General features: G+C 33.3%; 2 protein-coding genes across 2 annotated transcripts; one reads left to right on the forward strand and one right to left on the reverse strand.

The window, feature by feature from the left end:
• Positions 1-6103: 6103 nt before the first annotated feature.
• NELF-B (negative elongation factor B) lies at positions 6104-8168 on the reverse strand. The gene has a single exon (XM_089704658.1). The coding sequence runs from the start codon at positions 8031-8033 to the stop codon at positions 6165-6167; it is 1869 nt and encodes a 622-aa protein (XP_089560784.1). The 5' UTR covers positions 8034-8168; the 3' UTR covers positions 6104-6164.
• Positions 8169-8591: 423 nt separating this feature from the next.
• On the forward strand, positions 8592-19713 carry LOC149481627 (pre-mRNA splicing factor CWF19L1). Its single transcript, XM_089704961.1, has 11 exons — positions 8592-8714; positions 8791-8951; positions 9246-9344; positions 10080-10303; positions 10623-10738; positions 11081-11300; positions 11518-11632; positions 16736-16887; positions 17383-17559; positions 17993-18153; positions 18507-19713. The coding sequence occupies exons 1-11, from the start codon at positions 8695-8697 to the stop codon at positions 18664-18666; spliced, it is 1605 nt and encodes a 534-aa protein (XP_089561087.1). The 5' UTR covers positions 8592-8694; the 3' UTR covers positions 18667-19713.
• The last annotated feature ends 2223 nt before the right edge of the window (positions 19714-21936 follow it).

Below are 21936 nucleotides of genomic sequence, written 5' to 3' on the forward strand. Positions count from 1 at the left end.
ACATAAGTAACGTGGACCATGACGAGAACTTCTGGTTTTAAATTATTCATAAACTGTGTAGATTTTTTAAGGTTAGTGATACCTACTTATTCCCATAGTGCGAAGTATCAAATATATTTCCGTAAACAAGAATAGGTATTATAATATGATCCTTATAATTAACACGTTACTACCATGCTATGTTTTCGCTGATATTGAGTGAATAACAACAAATACTGGAATAACATTGACACTATCATTATTTACATGATACGTAGTTAACTAGTTAGTAATCTAAGCGTAGTTGCATTTAGATTTTCTGATTATTATGTACTTAATGTAGGTACAAACATTTGAGACATGAATACCTACTTTTTACATTTATTTTCTCATCGCAATTTGCCTTCGATTTTTTTATGTAAACTACAGCGGGTAACCGAGCAGTAGCCCGCAGTAGCCAGTTGTTCGCCTGATGATAAGTGCCCATGCACCATTTGTAGGGGTTCTTATGTAGGTCATGAAAATGCGTTGCCCGCTTTTAAGAGGTTTGGTATAATGAAAGGATTAATGATTGTAATAGAGAAATGAACTTAGAAAGGTGAGGAAAGGATATGGGGGCTCCAGCACGCCACTGATCGTACGAAACGCAATATGTACATAATAATATATATTCATTTACATGCTACTACTTCAAGCCCATCATCTTCTGTGAGGGTATGGTACCTTCCCCGGTGCGAGCTAGCCCGATTCGTCGTAAAGCGAGCTTGACAGCCACATTTTCATTCGTATTTACTATTTTTATTATGATGGCAGAGGTTAAATAAATTATAGAATAATAGAATCATGAAACTATCTACTAGGTAGGTACGTTAAAATTTATATTACCTACTGGCTACTGGTGATACATAATATAACTGAATCTGAAACTCAACGAAAATAATAAAAGGCCACCTGATGTTAAATAGTCAACATAGCCCATAAACACTTGTGCTGCAACTGGTACTGTTAACTCTCTGTAATAAGTATTTAGTCTAAAGCGGGCGCCAGACATGGGGATCAAAGTTTGAGCACACATTTTCAAAACTTCGATCAACCTTTATATGCACAAATGTATCCGGCTAGACTTGTATTTCAAATGATTTACGGGCACAGTTACCGCAAAGATGGCTCACAGAATAGACGACGATTTTGATGACTCCGTCAAACTGTTTTATTTGAGTGCCTTTAATTTTTTAAGCTATTGCATAGCTTCTATCGCGGGCCTTGAGCGCGGGGACCGAATCTAGAAATTCCGTAACGATAAAAACCTCACGCTCCCCACTCCGACGGGCACGGAGGTGTGGCTTGAAGGCATGCTATGCAATAGCTTTACCGCGGCAGTCCCCGAGTGCCACACGTCTTTTTATTTTTGTTTGAAGTAGCTCAATAAATATGTAATTCTATTACTGCGTCATTACCCCACTCCATTATTGACGCTCAAAATACCACTCACAGATTAACTATTGCATACAACTGATCCGTTCAGCGGCGCACACGCCGCACGCGACTAAACACTGCAACAACACTGCAACGGTTTATGACTGTTACAGATGCTCAGCCGGCCTTTTATTAATAAATATTAAATACAGGCAGAGCCTATTTCTGCTTCAAGTAGTAGCAGTATCTCTAGCAAAGCTGCAATTAGAAAGCGATTAAAAAATATTGATGTGTTTTTCAAAGAATCTCAAATATTGTTGTTTACATACCACAGATAAACAATCTATTGTTCTTGACGACGTGATTGAACTTCTATGTCGTGTTAAATATTTGTATCGTGTTCGTGTATCAAGTTGTTGAACGATAAATAGTTATCTAGGTATGAATTGATATGTGTTCTAGATTTTGAACAAACATATTAGATACCATCTATTGAATAGTATTTTTGTAGGTAATGGGTTCAGATTGTAGTGATAATTTGAATTTTGATTGAAAGTTATGTTGCTTCCTTGCATTAAGGCGTTACCCGGCAATTTCGACTATGTTCAACCTCTATAAAGTCTGGTACAACATAAAGCACAATACCGAAAAAAACATATAAAATAGGATGGTCTTCGATCTTTAATTGCTCGCGAGGACTTTTTTCCAAAGTTAATAGATTTCTAGAAAAAAAATGTGCCGTGGTCATCGATTTTTCCGCAAATACTCTATAAACTTCGTAACCTGCTGACTTAGAGCTCTGAAAATTTTATGTTTAATAAATTATCAGTTACACAACAGTCCCTGACGAGGATTTTTTGTTTCACTGATTGGTATCTTTTTAAATACAAAATGCGAGGAAAAAAGAAGGTGCAGCGGGAGAGGTTTGAGATCCGTCAAGTATGGTCAAGGTTATTAGCGCATGTATAAGCCTTAAGTAACTATAACTAGGTACCTATTTCTGATCTATTTTCGAATAGAACTAACTACGTTGAAATATAATAATAAAAATAATTTATCTTACATTTTAAGTGGGTACCTAAAGTATGGTATGTATAATATTAATGAAAGCTTAAAATATACTAGTCAATATTCTAAAAAAGAAATTTACAATGAAGTAAGTAACTAATTATATTTTATGATAATATTTAAATAAGAACAATTTTTAACCTTCGTTTGATTCCAAATCTATTTCACTTAATAGGATTATAGTGACCCCGAAATGATTTGACTTTATACCGAATTTTAGATTCGATAACTATCTTCGTAACTTATTGTTATTTTTAATATAATCTATTTGGTAGGTATTTAGTTAAGTATAAACTTTCTTATACATTTTTAGAAAAATATTGAAAATTTTCACAGCCCAAATATGACTCAAATGCCGACCCATGCCGTCTTATAAAAAAAACTTCAAAATAGACGGTTAAAACATGGGTTACCCTGGGTTTACCCAGGCAATAAGTCGTGGTTTAACTTTAGTACAAAGGTTTATAAAACTTGTTCTTTCTATTGTCCTTGTTTATGGTTTTACGTTATAATATATTGTTTTAAAATAGGACGGATAGATTTTTACAATCTGCATACAATACATAATCACAGATAATAATAAATGTAACTTGTAGGTAACCTTCCACATACTTTGGTCGTAACTAAATGGAATATGTTATAATATCTGTACATTCATATTTACTTACATTTTTTATGTAAGTAGCGGAATGCTGATTAAAAAGAAACTCAGAAGTACTTAGTAGTTGTAACCGGACAACGAATGATGAATGTATGAAAATATGAGTGAACCACACTCGATAATATTATGATAAACACGATAGGTTCACTGACCGATATTAAGTGGCACATATTTATTGTACAAGTGTAAAGCCGATATATTCGAGTAGGTATTGTTTTCCTCTAAATTAGATGTATATTATTAGACTATACACATAAATGATAATAAATAATAATTAGTAATTTCATTAATACTCGTTTTATTATTTTAAATGTAGTTACGTAGTTAACTAACTAGGTAAACGTAACGTATCGAGATTCGAGATATGTAACTACCTAATTTATTCTCACTAAAAAAACAAGATTTATGTCTATAACCTATATATACTTAGGTAATATTATAAAGCTGAAGAGTTTGTTTGTTTGAACGCGCTAATCTAAGGAACCACTGGTGGTCCGATTTGAAAAATTCTTTCGGTGTTAGATAGCCCATTCATCGAGGAAGGCTGTAGGCTATACATATACATATCAGCATTCATCACGCTTAGACCAACAGGAGCGTAGAAATGCGTGTGAAACCGCGGGGCACAGCTAGTTACATTATATTTAACGTTACAATCTATAGACCTATGGAAGAAGTTGAAGGTAAACCCTAGTTGATACTTGATACCTATAGTTAGAAAAATGAAGCCACGGGCGTTCGTTAAACTCAATAAATTGACCACTTGTGGTCAATTGGCACAAGTATCATCAAGTAACATTACCAAGTCTAGAAATAGAGCAGCTAGTGTGCCTAGGTTAAGGGTCAGTTGGTGTAAGAATTCAGTACCAACTCATTTACTTATTACTTACATGATGAAAAGAAAAGCTAGGTAATTTTTATCTGATGTTCAAAATAATTAATTATTATAAAACAGACTTCCTTTATGTATCTGCATTTAAAATTTTGAATTTTACCATTCACCATATTGCTTACCTAACTTACTTTCTGCTTTGAATTTTTAAGTGTGATATACCTCGGTAAGACTTTCGGAATTTTTGTGATTGACTACCCTTTTCTTTTCTCTTTTTTTTTTCAAGGGGGGAAATCTTGCCTTATACGAAAAACGTGGGGCCGTTATATTTTTTAAAAGGTCTTACCGAGGTATATCAACGTGAATTGAGATAAAGTCTCTTAAATGATAAAAAGGTTCACTAACTAAATTGTTTCCAATTTAAGAATTGGACAGAACCTTAGGAATAATAAAAAAATAAAAATAAAAAATCATTTATTGAACAATTTGTGGGTTTAACGTACAAACATGTAACAAAACAGTATTTCTTTGTCCATGCACCTTAATTATTATTTTTATACTTTCTAGTCAACATGTTGTTTTTATGACGTCAATTGCAAAGCAAAAACTCATAGACCTTATCAGGCATTAACAAGTTACTTAAGGTTAAGTCGGTTATCTGGCCTGTGGAGTTCATAGAGCAAATGCTATGCAATAAACCGCTGAATGAACAAGAATGTCATTTATTGCATCTTGTGACTGACCGTCACAGTATCTATAATTAGAAAAGAATTGATTAGCTCATGATTAGCTAGATGCATACTTAATACTTATACATTACTATAAGGCAGTCCAAGTAAAGTCCAAGTAAAAGCAGATCGACGTAGGTAAATTAAATTGTTTAGTGACATGATTTTAAAAGAGCAACTATGGAGTTTCTTGCCGGTTCTTCTCCATAGATACTGCTTTCCGAATCGGTGGTACCTAATAAGTAAATGTAAAAAAAATATGTAATGACGATTCAAAAGTGCTTCTAGAAGAAGTCTAAGGGCCGGCGCCCACTGCCGGCACGGCACGGCATGGCACGGCAGAGCATCCCGCGGCGTGCAATGGCATCCCGCGGCGTGCAGTAGCATCCCGCGGCGTGCTGCGTGATCCCGCGGCATTCAGTGGCATGCCGTGGCATCCTGCTAAAAGCCCCACTAATGCTGCATAAGTTTCAACCTTATTTCAACTAGCTAGCAATCATAATTCCTCGACCCCAAAGTGACGCATACGCCTCGCGGGATGCAATGGCGCGCCGCGGCATTCCTTGGAATGAAACAGCAAGACACGTCATGCCGCCGCATCCTGCGGCGTGCCGCGTCATGCTGCAGCATCCTGCGATACGTCGCGGCATCGTGACATCGAAATAAAGTAACTTGAATTCTAAACTGATTGAAATAAGATTCAAAATAACTTCATTAGTAATAAAATCCTGTGCCCTAAGGGCCCTAAGGGCCGGCGCCCACTGCCGGCACGGCGTGGCATGGCAGGGCAGAGGATTTTATTACTAATGAAGTTATTTTGAATCTTATTTCAATCAGTTTAGAATTCAAGTTACTTTATTTCGATGCCACGATGCCGCGACGTATCGCAGGATGCTGCAGCATGACGCGGCACGCCGCAGGATGCGGCGGCATGACGTGTCTTGCTGTTTCATTCCAAGGAATGCCGCGGCGCGCCATTGCATCCCGCGATGCGTATGCGTCACTTTGGGGTCGAGGAATTATGATTGCTAGCTAGTTGAAATAAGGTTGAAACTTATGCAGCATTAGTGGGGCTTTTAGCAGGATGCCACGGCATGCCACTGAATGCCGCGGGATCACGCAGCACGCCGCGGGATGCCACTGCACGCCGCGGGATGCCATTGCACGCCGCGGGATGCTCTGCCGTGCCATGCCGTGCCGTCCCGGCTGTGGGCGCCGGCCCTAATTGAATAAATAAATGGTTGAGTTTGACGACCCAGTGAAAGTGACACACCGATTATCCGATAAATCGATGATTTATTATTTATTTATGCGTGAAGGAGTAATAAACAAACTTTGGCATTTATAATATTAGTAGGAATGGTGACAGTTGATTCCTAAGGTTGATTCATACCAAAATTATTTTTAAATAAAACATGATTTTAAAATGTAGGTATATTTTATAACTAATCATAATATTACATCTATGTATTCTTACAAATTACATATGATAAGGTGATGGGCTAGGCATAGGTACACTCATAAGGGGTGAGTCTAAATAGTCTATATCTCTAGCGATAGGCACTGGCTCCACTTGTGCATGTAATTTTTGTTGTAAAGCTTCATATACCTTATGCACTGATTCATTGTGCTGCGCCCCTGGCTGCAAAGCTTTCATCAGTGTGTGAATCCTCGTTTCTGGTAATTTAGGATGAATATACCAAATCAATTTTAACAGGTGCCTTGTAACATTGTCCCTAGAGAGGCCAGCAAAGAAAAATTCATCAAACAATACTGTGCTAAAGTCCTCTCCTTGGAATTCATCTGGTAATTGTATTAACAATGCTACCAGAGCATGCAAGAAGGGATCAGAATATGCCAATCCATTTTTACAACTACCAAGTATGGTAAGTATTCTGAGTAACGCACCTCTATCTTTTGTTTTAGCAGCATGCAGCGTGTAATACATTGCCAGTACACTGCAAACTGCACTCTCCCTCATATAGGCTTCACACGCATCTGGTGGTGGGCCTGAATGTTCAATAGTAGTGATAGCAGACTCTCGCTCATCAGGAGGCAGTTTGTTGTGTAATGCTCGTACTTGGTCATCAACCATTAAAGACATCAAGGCTGGCAGATATTTTGTGACAACTTGGCTATCCAGCTTAGGCTCTTTAAATTGTTGTGTATTAATGATATCCCAAGAACCTAAACCTAGTGCTAACATTCTCAACAACAGTATTAATATTGTGTTATCCCTGGGTAAACCTTCAATGTTTATGAGGTGGTGTAAAATTTTTATAACTGATGTTGCTAAAAAGTTGACAGCATAAGGATCACAAAGGGTCATTGATAGGTCTCCCAACACTTGTTCAGTTCCTTTTTTGACTCCATCTAGGAATCCTTGCAACTCTCTGGATCTCTTTATATCTACATTTCTTTCCCTGATACATGCATCCAAGCACCAAGTAAACTTGTGGCAGGGGTCCACTGATATAATAGAATTTACTTCTTCATCATGTAATCTCATAAGAAGTTCAGCCCTTAAAGTACAATAATGAATATTCTTAGTCCGGAGAAATAGTGTCCTCAGAAATTGTAAAACCATATCATAAAGCTTTACACTAGTGCCAACCATGTGAGCAAGTTTCTGGACTAAAGCACCCTGTCTCCTTATTTTAGGAGAAGATGAAAAGAACAAGTTACCCATAACTTCATGTTCATAAAGAATATTTTCTTTTTCTCTTATATACTGGCTAAGGAGTGGTGAAACTTCATCTCCAAATAAAGATTGATTATCCTCCCAAATTTGCCTTTTCACTTCTGTCTCTGTGTCATTATATAGTTCACGGTCACGAACTAGTATTTTCAAATATTTGTCATCAATTTCCGGTATATTTTTTAAAATACCCATTATAACAGGTCTTAAAGCTTTAACCTTAACTACTGGAAAACTTTTTGCAAGCAGGTCTTTTAACTTTTTATCATTAATTTTAATTTCTTTTTCTTTATCTTTACTACTTTCTTTATGAGTCTCCTTATGACTTTCTTTATGACTATCTTTATGGCCGTCCTTATGACCATCTTTGTCCTTTTGATGAACTTTTCCAAGAGTGTTTATGTGATCTATTAATTTATCTCTCAGTTCTTCTAAAACAGATGTATGAAAATCTAATCTGCGGACCCCATGTAAATCTAGTAAAGGTAGCATAGGACGTAAGGATGGCAGTAAAATACCATTTTCTAGCTGAAATTCTTCAATAGCTTTTAGTGGATCGGTGCAACTAGTGAGTGCATCTCTAAGAAAAGTTTGTCCTGGGACGCCGACGTCTTCTAGACCAGTGCCAGGTAATTTATTAGGCGCAGCCATTTTAGACAGCCCAATTTAGTATGTTGAACCGTAGATATATGCCAATAACACACACAATACGGTAATATCTAATAAAAATATGAAATTAAAAACCGACAACAATGCATATAATGGTCTAATTTGACACATGACACTTGTGACTTGACCTGTGGACTTGACAGCCATATTGGTTTCATGGCGTTAGGGTGTGTTCCGATATAATCCAAGTACTGAAAGATCCTCGTTTTACTAAAATATAGTAATATAAAAATCTCCTTGGTTTCAGGCAATAATGGCACGGCCCGTAAAGCTGATTTTTTATTTTTTATGAAACTAACTACTTTACTACTAACTACTACAATTATCATGGATTAATAATTAATATAGTGCGAAAGCGATTCAATTGCCTTAATATAATACTTGTTCTGGATTCTTATAAGAAATATTATCATATATTTTATAGATAGAATTTTAAACTAGTGTATGTTGCTGAATGCTGAACGCGGCCGTAGTAATAAGTCGGCAGTTCGGCACAAAATGACATTGACATTTGACATATTATTTTAGAGGTTAGGATTTATGTTTAGGTACTGTGTTTTGAATTTACTAACTAGTTGATAGTTTTGATTGAATAAAAATATAATACTATTTTTTGAGTAGAGAGTAAGAAATAAAAAAAATCATGGCTGATAAACAAAAAACGTAAGTCTGAATAGCTAAGTGTTATTTGTCATTAAAGGACTTCCAATAATTATGATATTAATTATTATCCTTGCAGCCTGTTCTGTGGCGATGTAAACGGCAACTTTAATTCCTTGTTTTCCCGCGTCGATAGTATTGTTAAAAAGTCTGGAGCTTTTGATGTTCTGCTGTGCGTTGGAAATTTTTTCGGCGATGATAATTCGCAGTTAGATGCCTACCGCATGAGGACGAGAAAAGGTAAAAAGACGAAGATACAATTTTTTAATTTGTAATAAATTGTATTACAGTGGAAAAGTTGTTTAGCTGTGGTAGTTTCTCTGTTGGTACAAAGTATTCCTCTTGTTGTAGTTTTATGTAGAGTACAATATATTGCATATAACATCAAGCGGGAAAAGTTTTGCAATATTCAATATCTTTGAAAAAGAGACCTCATTTTGATCTACATGCTATTCTTCTGAATTCTAATCTATTATGAAACATATTACTTATGCACTTTGTGCATTTTGTATGTAACATTATTTCATTTTGCAGTACCAGTAACTACATATGTTTTTGGACCTAGTGATCCCAATCATGTTAAATACTATGGAGAGGAAGGGTCAGAAATAGTACCAAATGTTATTTACATGGGTAAGTGCACATTCATGGTATACCGGGTGTAATTGTTAAGTGTGCACAGGCGATTATTTCGTATTTATTACAGATATCAAAAAACTTTAAACTGATATCAAAAGTACATTACCTAATGAGTAAAATGACAATAATAACTTTTAAAAAATAAAACAGGAAAAAGTTACATTAAACACTCTCATACATTTTATTTTCCATACATTTTGTGTTCAAAGCAAATGTTCGAAGTGACATCCTCGTTTTGGAATACCATTGTATTCCACATCGAGCTCTATTTACAGTTTCTAAATGAATTTTCATTAAAATTTTCAAAGTAATTTAAGCACAAATCCAAAAAAAGAACCAACATTTTTCATATTACATGTTTGGGATAGTCATATCTCTTACTAAATGTATGGGAGTGTTTAGTGTAAAATTTTTGGATATTTCCCGTTTTATTTTTAAAAAGTTATTAATGTCATTTTACTCATTAGGCTTTCAATATCAGTTTAAAGTTTTTTGTTATCTGCAATAGTTACGGAATAATCGCCTGTGCACATTTAATGATTACACCCTGTATATTCTGAAATTTGTATATTTTAGGGCAATATTGTATATACTCTTGATGTGCCAAACCTTGATCAGTATTCATATAAGGCTTATTTGTATGAAGTAAAATAGATAAGTAGGAGCAATATGTTTTGTAGTATGTTTTAAATTAAAAAAAAAACTTTTTTCTAAACACTTTAAAACCAGGTAGAAGAGGCATATTCACAACCAGTGCTGATGTTAAAATAGCATATTTAACTGGCCTGTCTAGAAGAGAATTGGGTAAGGAAATACCATCTTGCACTTTTGAGCCGAGCGACTGTAGTGCGGTGAGAGATGCCTGTTATAGAGCTCAAAGTGAATATAGAGGGATTGATGTACTTATTACTACATTGTGGCCGATGGGCATACAGCAGGATGAGTGTCAGAAGGTAAGAAATTTATCTAATATTAGCCTATATATACCTAATTATATGCTAGGAATTCGTCTCAGCTAATATTTTAGAATCAGCCACTCTTGAGATATAAAGAGATGATTTCATGTGCATCTTTATTTAACAATTTATGTTTTTTTTTTAAATAAACAAGGGCATTAAAAATGCTGAACTACATTTCTGATAAATATACATTACATATTATTTTGACCTTTTTGAAACATGTTTAAATTAAAATTGGAAGAAATATTAAATGTATGTTAATAAATGAAGTAAAAAAAAATGTTTTTAATTAACCAATTGAATATAATTGTAGGTGAATGTTGAAGAAGAGAGATTATCAAATTTAATAGCATGGCTTTCTATCCATGTGAAACCAAGGTATCATTTGGTGCCATCACCGGATAAGCATTTCGAAAGACAACCCTATAGGTAAGGTTTATTTCAAGTATTGTTTGTAAGATTTAAGTAGGGTTGAAATAAGAATCACAACTAAATAGGAAAATTACCTGCCTACATCGAGATTTTAGACTGCATGTAAAATATTATATTATGAAGGATATCCATGGACTAATTTAAACAACAACAAGTTTAGTATATGGTCACACATTCATGAAATATTTTTAATTTTTAAGTATATAATATAAAACCTTAAATATACTTTATTACACTCCTAAGTCTTAAAAGATACAATGCCCTCTATTATGTTTAATTGTATTTTTCATTTTTATTTGTTTTATGTGGTTCTAGTAAACTCTTTTTCTTTCTTTTTAGAAACCAAGCGGTCCACCAAGATTACAGAGAGTGTGCAACAAGATTCATAGCATTAGCTCCAGTGGGGAACAAGGCTAAAGAGAAGTGGATATACGCCTGCTCATTACAACCTATAACTAAAATGCGAATGACGGAATTATTGCAAGGCACTATTGATGAGACTGAGTGTCCGTTTAATCCTGAGTTGTTGAAGCAACACCAGCCTGGAAAGGTTGTTCAGGTGAGGAATTTTAAATTTCTTAGAGAGTAATCATAAATTTCTTAGGATATTTATATTGCAAAACAAACATGCAGATTTAGTGCTATGCAGTTTGATTCTGTTTATATATAAAACTAAACTATAAAAAGAGAATTGAATTTAGGAATCCACACATTATTACATTTTTTAAGACATTTTTCTTCATTCACTATCTTTATAGTACACAAATAAATTGTAGATATCTGGAAATGGGCAATTCTTCTTCAACATGGATGCAGGAGATGATGACAGTGGCAAAAGGAAAAGGAAAAGTGGAGATAACCCTGAAAGGAAAAGAAGGGAAATTGACCCAGGTAAATCCATTGTTTTTGTTAAATAATTAATTCAAACACCATGTTTTATCTTCACTTAGCTTTATTAGAGAAAAGAACAGTTTACACTTTTACTATAATTAACAATGCTAACCGGCATCCGCCATCTTGCCTAATCGAATACGATACAGTGTTGCCAATATAAATGTACACATATTCCAACACGCCTCCTTACATTTATATTGTAAAACAATAAACAATAAGATACACAGAATAATAACAATAAGACAAAACTTAAGAACTACAGTAATTTTCATTTAGTAACATTTACTCCTTTAAATTTAACATTTCTCTAAATTTAGTGAACTTAACATTTCCCAAAGCTTTTGTAAATATATCTGCAATATTATTTTCTGATTCTATTTTTACTACTTCAATACTTCCTTGCTTAACATTTTCATTTACAAAATGATAGTGAACTTCAATGTGCTTAGAATTCTTAGTAAAGTTTCCATATTTAGAAATTATTACAGCTCCTGAATTATCTTCATAGATTTTAACTGGTTTACAAACTTTAGTAAATACATCATTCATTAAACAAATAAGAAAATTTAATTCTGTTACTGCTTCTGATAAAGCTACATATTCAGCAAATGTTGAAGACTTTGTTACACTACTTTGTTTTTTAGATTTCCAATAAATAACATTTCCAAACAATCTTATGACGAATCCTGTAGTAGATTTCCTATCCACAATATCTCCAGCCCAATTGGCATCAACAAAGCAATCTAGAATATCAGCATTATTATTATTACAATAAGTTAATTTAAGATCTCTTGTCAAATACAAATACTTTAAAACTCTCAAAGCATACTTAAAATGTGTTTCATTATAACAATTTTGAAATCTGCTTAAGTAATTTACACTGTAAGATATATCAGGTCGAGTACCTGAACTAATATACAAAAGAGCACCAATCAAATTTCTATATTTTACATCCTCATTAACATCAGATCGTTCCAATTTCAAATTTATCTCCATAGGGGTTTTAAACAATTTTGCATTCTCAATATTATAACGTTTAGCTAAAGACTCAATATAAGATTTCTGACTTAACGTTAGGATATTACTTTGATTATACATATATTCAATCTCAATACCAATGTAGTTTTTAACTATACCAATATCTTTCATTTTAAACTTTTCAGACAATTTAATTTTTATATCAGCAATGACTTTTTCATTTTCACAGCATATTAATAAATCATCAACAAATAAAAGAATATAAACAGTTAAATTCTTTTCCCTTCTTACATACAAACAATAGTCATATTTACTTCTGTAAAAATCTAAATTAGTTAAGAAATTATTAAAACATTCATACCAAGCACGGGGACTTTCTTTTAAACCATACAATGATTTATTTAGTTTATAAACTTTATCACTTCTATTTTCATAACCAATTGGTTGCTTTACATAAACTTCAGATAATACTCTACCATTTAGAAATGCTGTTTCAACATCCATTTGATGAATGACTAAAGAATTTTGACAACAATAAGATAATAATAATTTAAGTGTTGGCATTTTAGCAACAGGAGAATAAGTATCATCAATACAATTTGTTTGTTGAAAACCTTTTACTACTAACCTAGCTTTGTATTCATTTTCACTTTTCTTTTTGTACACCCATTTCACATCAATTACCTTTTTGTCCTTAGGAGGTTTGTCAACTAGAGTCCATGTGTTATTTTTCATTAAACTGTCCATCTCTTTATCCATTGCTTCTTTCCATTTCATTGCCTCATCACATGTAGTCGCCTCCTGAAAATCAACCGGAGTCAAAGCATCGCAGTAATTACTGTATATGCAATAATAACCAAATTCTTCATCAAAACGAAGTGGGGCTTTGACTTGTCTTCTTGATCTTTTATTCTTTTCTTCATTTTTAATTCCTGCTACACTTGTTTCTTCATTTTCCGAGTGTTTAATTGTATCTCTTTCCTCTTGTGTCCTTTTATCTTCCATTTCCTTTTCTTTTATTTCATATTCAGTATTATTTTCATCATTCCCTTCAAAACCACACAATTTAACTTCTTCCTCAATTATATCACAATTTCTAGCAATAGTAACTCTGCTGTTAATTAGCACTCTGTATCCAGTATCAGTATAACCAAGTAAAATTCCGACTTCTGCTTTCTTATCCCATTTAGACCTTCTCCGTTCTTCGGGTATTCTAACAAACACTTTACTTCCATACATTCTCAAATTTTTGACAGATGGCTTCTTGTTGAAAAATATTTCATATGGTGTTTTCCTTTCAATAGTATTAGTCAAAGTTCTGTTCTTAAGATAAGCAGCTGTTTTAATTATTTCTGGCCACCATCTTCTTTCTACCTTTGCTTCGGATAAAAGACATCTACCCATATCCATTAATGTACGATTGTATCTCTCTGCCGTTCCATTTAATTGATGAACATATGGTGGACAGGGTTTTATTATAATTCCTTTCTCTTTTGCGAACTGAAAAACTCTTGCATTCATGTATTCCTTCCCATTGTCACATCGCAGTTCCTTTATCATTTTTCCTGTCAAGTTCTGTACCTCATTAACATATTGCACCAAGTAGTCAAAAACCTCATACTTTGATCTGATACAATAAACTTTAACTAATTTGCTGTAATCATCTATAAAGCTCAAAAAATATTTTTCTCCGTTATATCCTGTAGTCTGATGTGGCCCATTTAAATCAGTATGAACAATATCTAATATCTCCTCTGCTTTTCGTCTATTATTATGAAATGGTAAGTTATGCATTTTATTTTCAATACATATAGCACATTTTAAATATTCATTTTCAATCTCTTTAGGTAATCCATCTAACGATTCATTTTTACACATTAATTCCAAACTTTTAAAATTAATATGGCCCATAGTACGATGTAGTTTTTCTTTTACAGTCATATCCTTTTTACTCATATTTGCTTCTGATATTTCTTCATACATGTAACTTTTCATCTTATACAGTCTTTCTTCCTTAAATGCAATTGCTATGACCTTTCCATGATTGTTGTAAATTTTTGACAATCTCCCCATTGAACTAATTGAGTTTTTATCAGTAATTTTAGAATAACTTAATAAATTTGCTTTCATTTCTTTTACATAAAAAACATTTTTAATAGTCACTTCAATTTTTTGTCCATAGACTAGGAAATAAGTTTTAATATTACCAATTTTTGTAGCTTCTAATATTGTTCCGTCACCAATTTTAACTTTAACAGGCTTATTTAATATCTCACAGGAATTGAAGTACTCATCAGTATTAATAATATGGTCTGTGCATCCACTGTCTAGTAACCAATTTATTTGACCTTTCTGTGGCTTATCATTCTCCGTTGTTGTATTATTAACAATAGTAGTATAAAAATTGTTACCTTGACTGTCTTGAGCATTACGGTGATAATGTCCTGGGCCTCGTCCTCTGTTATTATATGAACCACGTCCTCTGTTATTATATGAACCATGTCCTCTGTTATTATATGAACCATTTGCACGAAAATTAGAAAAACCACGTCCTCGACCACGGTTTACATATCCAGATTTACAGTCTTTTCTTAGGTGGCCGGGTTTCCCACAGCTATAACAATTATATGATGGTTTGGCGTCAGCTTTAAAAGCATTTGATGTATCATTAGAAGTTTCGCTCACATTTTCCGTATTTTTCACTTTTATTTTACTCTTTAAATAATCAACTGTTCTTTCACGCTCTGGCAAGACATCAATTAAATCACCTATATAGCTGTAACTTGCTGGTAATGCTTTTAACATATAATTAAGTTTTTATATTTCTGATACCGTTGCACCTGCCTGTTTCAACTCATTTACAGACTTTTCAAAATCGTCGAAAAAAAGTGACACTTCAGAATAATTTTTCAACTTAATATTTTCGAGGTTATGTCGACAAACTATTTGTAACGCTGTTGATTGCTTTAGATACATCTCGTCGAATTTCTTTATAATTTCGTAGGCTGAATCGATTTCACTTATATATTCCAATTGCTTGTTGGTTATTGCACTATAAATGTAGTTTGTTGCTTGGACATCTTTGTCGTCCCACTCATCATTGTCGGTTGCTTTTTTCGCTCGCATTACAACATCTTTGCACTTTTTGTACTGTAGAAATTTCAATATTCTTATTTTCCAATTACTGTATTCCGTACCGTCGAAAATTGGAATATTAATATCATTACTTTTGGTCGCCATTTTTTCCTTTGTTCTCGTTCGTTTTAATTCTTCTAACTTTTTGTAGTTCTCGTTATAGTACTTATCGAAACTTTTTAACCACGCTCTGCTACCATGTTAAATAATTAATTCAAACACCATGTTTTATCTTCACTTAGCTTTATTAGAGAAAAGAACAGTTTACACTTTTACTATAATTAACAATGCTAACCGGCATCCGCCATCTTGCCTAATCGAATACGATACAGTGTTGCCAATATAAATGTACACATATTCCAACAGTTTTGTGCATTTTAAATGGAAACATCCATACTAATATTATAAATGCGAAAGTAACTCTGTCTGTCTGTCTGTTACTCAATCACGCCTAAACTACTGAACCAATTTGCATGAAATTTGGTATAGAGATATTTTGATACCCGCGCAAAACGCGGGCGAAGCTGCGGGCGGAAAGCTAGTATTCTATAAGTTTGTTATGTTGCTATGTTTCTAAGTAAGAGTTAAAAAAAATATGATGTATATTTGTAAAACTTTACTGGATCTTACATATTAAAATGAGCAGTAGATAATTGTGACAGATGTAGAGAAGGTGGGGGTAAAAGGTATTGTTTGAATGTAATACCGTCACACAGATTTTTATTCCTGTATACTTTATTATATGTAACACTAGCTTTACGCCCGCAACTTCGCCCGCGTAGTCAAAGGAAAATCCGCATAGCTCCCGTTCCCATGGAATTTTAGGGATAAAAACTATCCTATGTTAATCCAAGTTACTCCATACGCCAAATTTCATGAAAATCTGTTCAGCAGTTTTTGCGAAGAGTAACAAACATACAAACTTTCGCATTCATAATAAGTAAGATTTTTTTTACAATCAAACTATAATAAATGATTGCATTACAGATTCATGTTGGTTCTGCTTATCATCGCCAACGGTAGAAAAGCACCTAGTTATATGTGTGGGTAGACATTGCTATCTCGCTCTACCAAAGGGCCCGCTCACACCGTACCATGTGCTTATACTGCCTATAGCACATCATCAGTCCGTTACTAAGGTAATTTGTTGTAAATATATTGGTTATTTTTGAATAGACAAGCATTAAGAATATTTGTTTTAAACATTTACTTAGGAAATTTTAAAATACCTAACATTTATTTACGAAATCGAAAAAATATATATTCAATAATTGACAATGCTTACAGTTTCTCCAATCATAGAGGCATCCTTTAAAGTATGAAAATACTTTTGCAAATAAAAATATTGAAATTTAATTGAAGAAGGAAAATATTTATCTCATTAATTTAACTCATCCAAAGGATAAAGAATAAATCTTAATTTTATTTAAAAATCATTTGAATGCCATAAAACCAAAAATATCAAATGCAATAAAACTCAAATAAATAAAGTTGAATGGTCACTGTAACAGTTCTTCTAAATAAACAAAATAATTGAAGCAAACACAGCAATTAAGTGTTATATTGAATCAATCGTTTCCTATCCCATATTCAACTTTATTTAGATTTAAATATGCTATGCTTTTTGTTTTCAGTCACCAGAGGAAGTGATAAAAGAAATAAAAATGTTCAAGGATGCGTTGAAAAAGTTTTACACATCCATGGGCAAAGCCACTGTTTTCTTTGAGAGGAACTTTAAATCGTCTCACATGCAAATACAGTGTGTACCCGTGCCAATGGAGTCTGAGTCGCAGATACTTGAAGTATTTCAGGTTTGTTTTAAATAATTATTTAATAACATAGCTAAGAGAACTGCTTACTTTTGTTTTTTGTATATCTATTTTTGCCTATCTATAATTCGCTTTTTATGCTGCGCCTCGCGGTTTCACCTGCGTGGTTCCGCTCCTATTGGTCTTAGCGTAATGATATTATATAGCCTATTGCCTTTCTCGATAAATGGGCTATCTAACAACGAAAGAATTTATCAAATCAGAGCTTTTCCTGAGATTAGCGCGTTTAAACAAATAAACAAACTCTTCAGCTTTATAATATGTATTAGTATAGATTTGCACCTATTGATTTGCAATATGATATCTAAATAAAATAACAACACACAGCCCGTTTATCCTTTTATTTATTTATTTATTTTATTTCAATTTATTATTATTAAGTAATTTATATTATTAGTAAGTATTTTTTTTGAAGGATGAAGCCGGCATTAACCGGATAGAACTAGAAGTGCTGCCCCCATACACGGAGATAGCGCAAGTGACTCTCCCCGGCGCGCCGTACTTCCACGCGGAACTGCCCTCCGGCGACCAGATATACGCCAAGACGAAACAACACTTTCCGCTGCAGTTTGGCCGGTGAGTCTTGTAAATTAAAAAAAAGTTGAGAAATTTAAGCATTTGTGTCATTTATTAGGCTGTTCGTGATTATGAAGAGTTCGTAAGAAGCTTTATTTTGAAATATAAGTTCTAGCAATATGATTAATGAGTCTTTGAAAATAGCTATATTTTTTATTGACGTTGGGTTAATGTTCATAACAATAGTTCAATATTTGTAACGATATAATCTTTACAATTTACCACGTACATTGGTCCTTCGAGCCGGATTTGAACCAGCGACACATGCTATAATATTGCATAATACAAGTTTTCATAATGTATTGTGAATGAAAATTTCATTGTAAAGTTATTAAAAAAATATTCTATTCCAGTGACGTACTATCCAGTCCGCCGATACTGAACTGCGAGGACAAAGCGGACTGGCGCCAGTGCCTACTGTCTCGCGACGAGGAGGACTCGCACGTGGCGGCGTTCCGCAAACAGTTCCGCCCGTACGACTTCACCGCGGACGATGATAGCGATAGCGATTAGTTTGAAAATGGAACGTGAGGTCATTGTGTTTTTTTTGTGGCCAGGATGTGTCATTCGAAAATGGAATTTGTGGTGTCATAATGGATTTGCTATTTTGTGTGTGGCCAAGATGAGAGGATAGTGAATAGTTTTGAAAATGGAATTCGTGACGTCATTATGGATTTGCTATTTTTTGGGTGGTCAGGATGTGAGATAATGATTAGGTACTTCTTTGAAAATGGAATTTGTCAAATTTTATTTTATTGATGTAGCAAGCCTTGTGCGGGATGTAGCGATGTCTCTTTCTCAATGTGAATTATTATTATTTTACAATCTACTGTATAAAACATTGCATAATGTGTGAGTGTAGGTTACTATCTTTCTCACAGGGTAAATTGTAATGCAATAGTATCTAAGTAATTAGGTATATTTTGAGTGCTATGCTATCTCATTATTGTACGACAATTGATAAGGCTTATGTATCTTTAATTAAAAAATGTATGCTTGTACTAGAGTACACACATAAGAAGTGAAACTTCTTTAAGACCTTAAAAATGTCACGAGTATGGCGTAACGCAAAAATGTCACGCGTACGGCGTAACGCAAAAATGTCACGCTTACGGCGTAACGCAAAAATGTTACACAAAATTTTTGTCCCACCCCGATAAAGAAGTTTCACTTCAATAAATTTTCAATGCATATTACATTTAGAATGGTTTAAATGTATTTTAATCTTGTAAACTACGACCGGTTCGACTCCCAGTGAAAATGGTATGGAAGAGTTATTACTTAATGACAGTAAAATAATTTTAATGAAACATGAAATGTATAATATGGAACACGCTGTGTGTGCACAACGTGTGTGTGTAGATGAAGTACGTCTATTATGTGAATCCTTCAATTATTTATAATTTTACATTTTATTTCAAAATGAACCCTACAATTATAAAATTGAATAGGTTAAGATAGTGTAATAAAGTTGCAATGTTATTAGGAACATTATTATTTTAAGATGTATGTAAGGAAATATGTAAATACAGGTAAATAAAACAAAATAGTTCAATTAAATGAATTTTTATTTTCGTTCACATCATACTGCCTAATGACCCATTTGTTATAAAAACATATTCGTAACAACATGATTAACTAACTTACAAACGAGTATCTATATAACAAAATACTAAAATGATATGGTACATTGATTAGAAATAATATCATGTTTGGAATGTTTGCCAGTCGATAGAGTGAGGCGACCTTCGTTGTATAATTATTGCAATATATATTACTGCAAAATCGATTATGGTACGGTTGTAAATAGGTCGGTGGTGTGACTTGAATATTTGCTATGGAATAGCTCGAATTGTAACAAATTTTTAAAGGAAAACAACAAATTACTTTATGTATGTACGATGGTTTAAGTGTAACTTTAACAACCGACGGTTGTTAAAGTTACACTCGGTCGGTTGTCAACCGTTACTGAGTTTAAATGCTAATTGCCATTTAGAGATAACTAGAGTCTAGAAGACTGTCTGGAAGGGCACAGAATAACTTCTCATCAAAAGCTTGCCTGTAATATAAAACGACACAGGTTATAACATTGCTTCAGTGAGACTGCTTCAGTTTTATAAAGGAAGACGGTTACATCCTAACCTATTGCAAGATTAAGACAAGAACTGGGACCAGTCCTTATTGGTTTAAATCAGCAAAAATTTGTTACAGTTCCAGTCACAATAAGTCGCTTCAAACTTACATCGAAATCAGTTCAGTCGATAAATGCCTGTTAACATTCGCAGTAATAGTAAACTAAGTATATATTGTACTAAACACTACACAATGTATAACTTCGTTTGACTAGCAAAAGTATTTGTGCCTAGATATATAAAATAGATTTCAATTAAAAATAGGGCAGTCTTCATTGGAATTACGAAATTAATAAACAAATATTTCTTGTGTAAGGTCCAATACAAAACGTTACCAACATTCATAAACTATGCCTACTCGATACATTCACGTACATTAACTTTCTGCCGTATTTACCAAAAACTATATTAGGTAAGTGTATTGTCTCGTGTTACTGTCGACTGAGGATTGTTTCAAGTATTATAAGTACTAATGCAATATTAACATTATTCGAGGAATATAATATAAGTTATAGGATATCTTGTCTGATTGTTATTTCAAAATTACAAGGGAACAAGATTAAAATTTAATGTTCTGTAGTAAATAAAAATTAATTAGACATCGAAGCGTATGACGAGTTGGTCATTTGGTAAGAGCATAAATCCATAAATTATGTTTACCTAAATTTAACATGGAGTCACGATTTTGAGATGACCAAACCTATACACGAATGAATTTAGTTCCTTTAACAAATTTATTTCTTTACAATCAGAAAAACAAAACAATGAAATAAATTTTAGGTATACCAAGGAGTTACACTGAGAATATTACTAAAACAAAATCGCCAATCGGCTTGAAACGTATATTTTTTATTATTATTTTATATGGGTTTGATACATATTTATATGAAAATCTCATTAACATTTGGTACAGTATACTTAGATAGTGATAGATTTAAATGAAAACTAACCGTTTTCATAAAATTTACAACAATCAAACAATTTACTTATATCGGATATGATTCTTCAATTACATCCGTAACTAGTTTTAAGACTTTGGTCAATAAGGCATTAAGTTTAATAAATATTTTTTTATTTTTAATTATTGTTCTTCTTAGTTATAATATTCGATAATCGTTAATACATTTATTACAACAATATTTACAACGGCCGATGAGCCGGAAGCTGATAGTTGATTCCACATCAATAAGTTCGAGTAAAACAGATTTATTAATGAAGCGTTTCGAAACGTAAACAGGGTATATATTGTTTTTATGAAGCACAGTATAAATTTACGGTATGAGATTATAATTTATAAGGGATATCATTAGAATAGTTAACATGGTAAAATTAAGCTATTATGACTAGGTATGAAGCGTTAACATGATGACTAGGTATATCGTACAAATCGTTAATAAATCTGCTTCAAACGGGGTTTTGGCGAAACGCCTACGAATTATTCGAATACACACATTAATAATTCATTCATAAACTTCGAATATTTCAATGAGTACATAGTACAAAATCGTTTATCGTGTTACGTGGCACTAGTCAATTGGCTAAACCTATCTATCTACAGACGTATGTACAAGACTAGTAACGTGTACTTTGGCAACATCGCAGGGTTCAATAAAGCGTCATACGTTAGTCAATAATCATCTTTATTTATCAA

The sequence above is a fragment of the Colias philodice genome, chromosome 16 (assembly GCF_061535455.1).
Source record: "Colias philodice isolate Cphi_HAF_F1 chromosome 16, ilColPhil1 Martin Lab GWU primary, whole genome shotgun sequence".
NCBI classification, from domain to species: Eukaryota; Metazoa; Arthropoda; class Insecta; order Lepidoptera; family Pieridae; genus Colias; species Colias philodice.